Genomic DNA, 1,393 nt, shown 5'->3' on the forward strand with positions numbered 1-1,393 from the left:
TGTGTTTTTGCTCTCTATGTTTATCCTATAATTATTATTATTGCTGCTCCATTGTGTGTGTGTGTTCTTGGAGACTCTCTCTGTGTGTGCACCTGGGCTTGCACTGTGATGATAATGAATTGCGTTTTGCAGTGGGCAAAAAGAAATAATAATAATAATAATAATAACAGATGAATTTATATTTATAATTGCGTATATAAATACACATATAGACTTACACCCATAGTTGGTGTATATTTCTGTGTTTACTGGATAAATTGGGCTAATGGATAATATCAGATTTTTTTGTTTATTGTTTCCTCACTTGTTGGTTGTAGTTCTGCTTTTTTGGTCTCGTTATTATTAGATGTTCATCGTTTTTTTTCTGACGTTTGGTGTTGTTGGGCTATGTTTCACTCTTTGTTTGTGTTTATTGAGTTGGTTTTTTTTTTTTTTCTTTCTTTTTTCAAGTGACGTGAAAGAAACGAAATTATCTCTTGCTGTGATGCTGTTGTATCGTCTGTTCTGTTTACTGATGTTGCTGCTGAGTGTTGCATCATTATGCATTTCAGCGACCGAGAGTTTACCGACTGATGAAGATGCTGCTGCTGTTTGCAAAGAAGGTCCTAATTGTACTTGTGATGGTAAAACTTGCACTCCTGTTGCTGTTCAACCGTCAGCAACAGCAGCACTATCTTCACAACCTTCTGTTCCTGGTGGTCCTGGTGGTCCTGGTGGTACAGGTGGTACTCTTGCTGCTCAACCTGATACTGCTTCCGCTTGTATTAAAGGTGGTACTGGTGCTTCTACTGATGGTACTTGTAATCCTTCTCCTGCGCTTGTTGGTGGTGTTGGTACTGTTCCTCAACCGCAATCTACCACAAGAAACTCTGCTCAAGGTGAAGGGGGATCGCAAGATAGTGTCAGTGAAGAAGATCCTGCAAGAACTGATGTTGAAAATCCTGCAGGCGCTTCTGGTAAAGTTGCTACTTCTGGTGGTGTTTCTCCCCAAGCCGCTTCTTCTTCTGAACCTCCAACGACTCCAGTTGAACCTGCTGCTCAAAGTCTTGGAAGTAGAGGTGCGTCTACAGATGAGGGTCAACGTGAAAGTACGGCATACAGGCTTCTTCTTCTCCTAACACAGAAGCCACAGGGAATGGCAGTGAAGCCGATGGTTCTGATACTGTCACCTCTGCAAGTGATGCTAAACCTGACAACAATGAGTCCCCAAATAATCAAGACGGTGTGAGTAATACAGAAACCACCACCACCACAACAACAACAGTTCCTCCTGAACCCACAAACAACAAGAAGGGTGATGCAGACAGCAGCAGCAGCAGTATCAGCAGTTCTGTGTGGGTGCGTGTACCACTACTGATTGTGGTTACACTGGCCTGTATTCTTGTGTGCTGAT

General features: G+C 42.3%; 1 protein-coding gene across 1 annotated transcript; it reads left to right on the forward strand.

Annotated features, from left to right (window-relative positions):
- Nucleotides 1–484: 484 nt before the first annotated feature.
- Nucleotides 485–1,228, forward strand: TM35_000551260 (uncharacterized protein; the record flags this gene model as incomplete). The annotated part of the gene is made up of 1 exon (XM_029030791.1): nucleotides 485–1,228. One exon carries the CDS (start codon nucleotides 485–487, stop codon nucleotides 1,226–1,228), a length of 744 nt encoding a protein of 247 aa, XP_028877923.1.
- Between the last annotated feature and the right edge of the window lie 165 nt (nucleotides 1,229–1,393).

Source organism: Trypanosoma theileri (genome assembly GCF_002087225.1).
Source record: "Trypanosoma theileri isolate Edinburgh chromosome Unknown TM35_Tth_55_V1, whole genome shotgun sequence".
NCBI classification, from domain to species: Eukaryota; Euglenozoa; class Kinetoplastea; order Trypanosomatida; family Trypanosomatidae; genus Trypanosoma; species Trypanosoma theileri.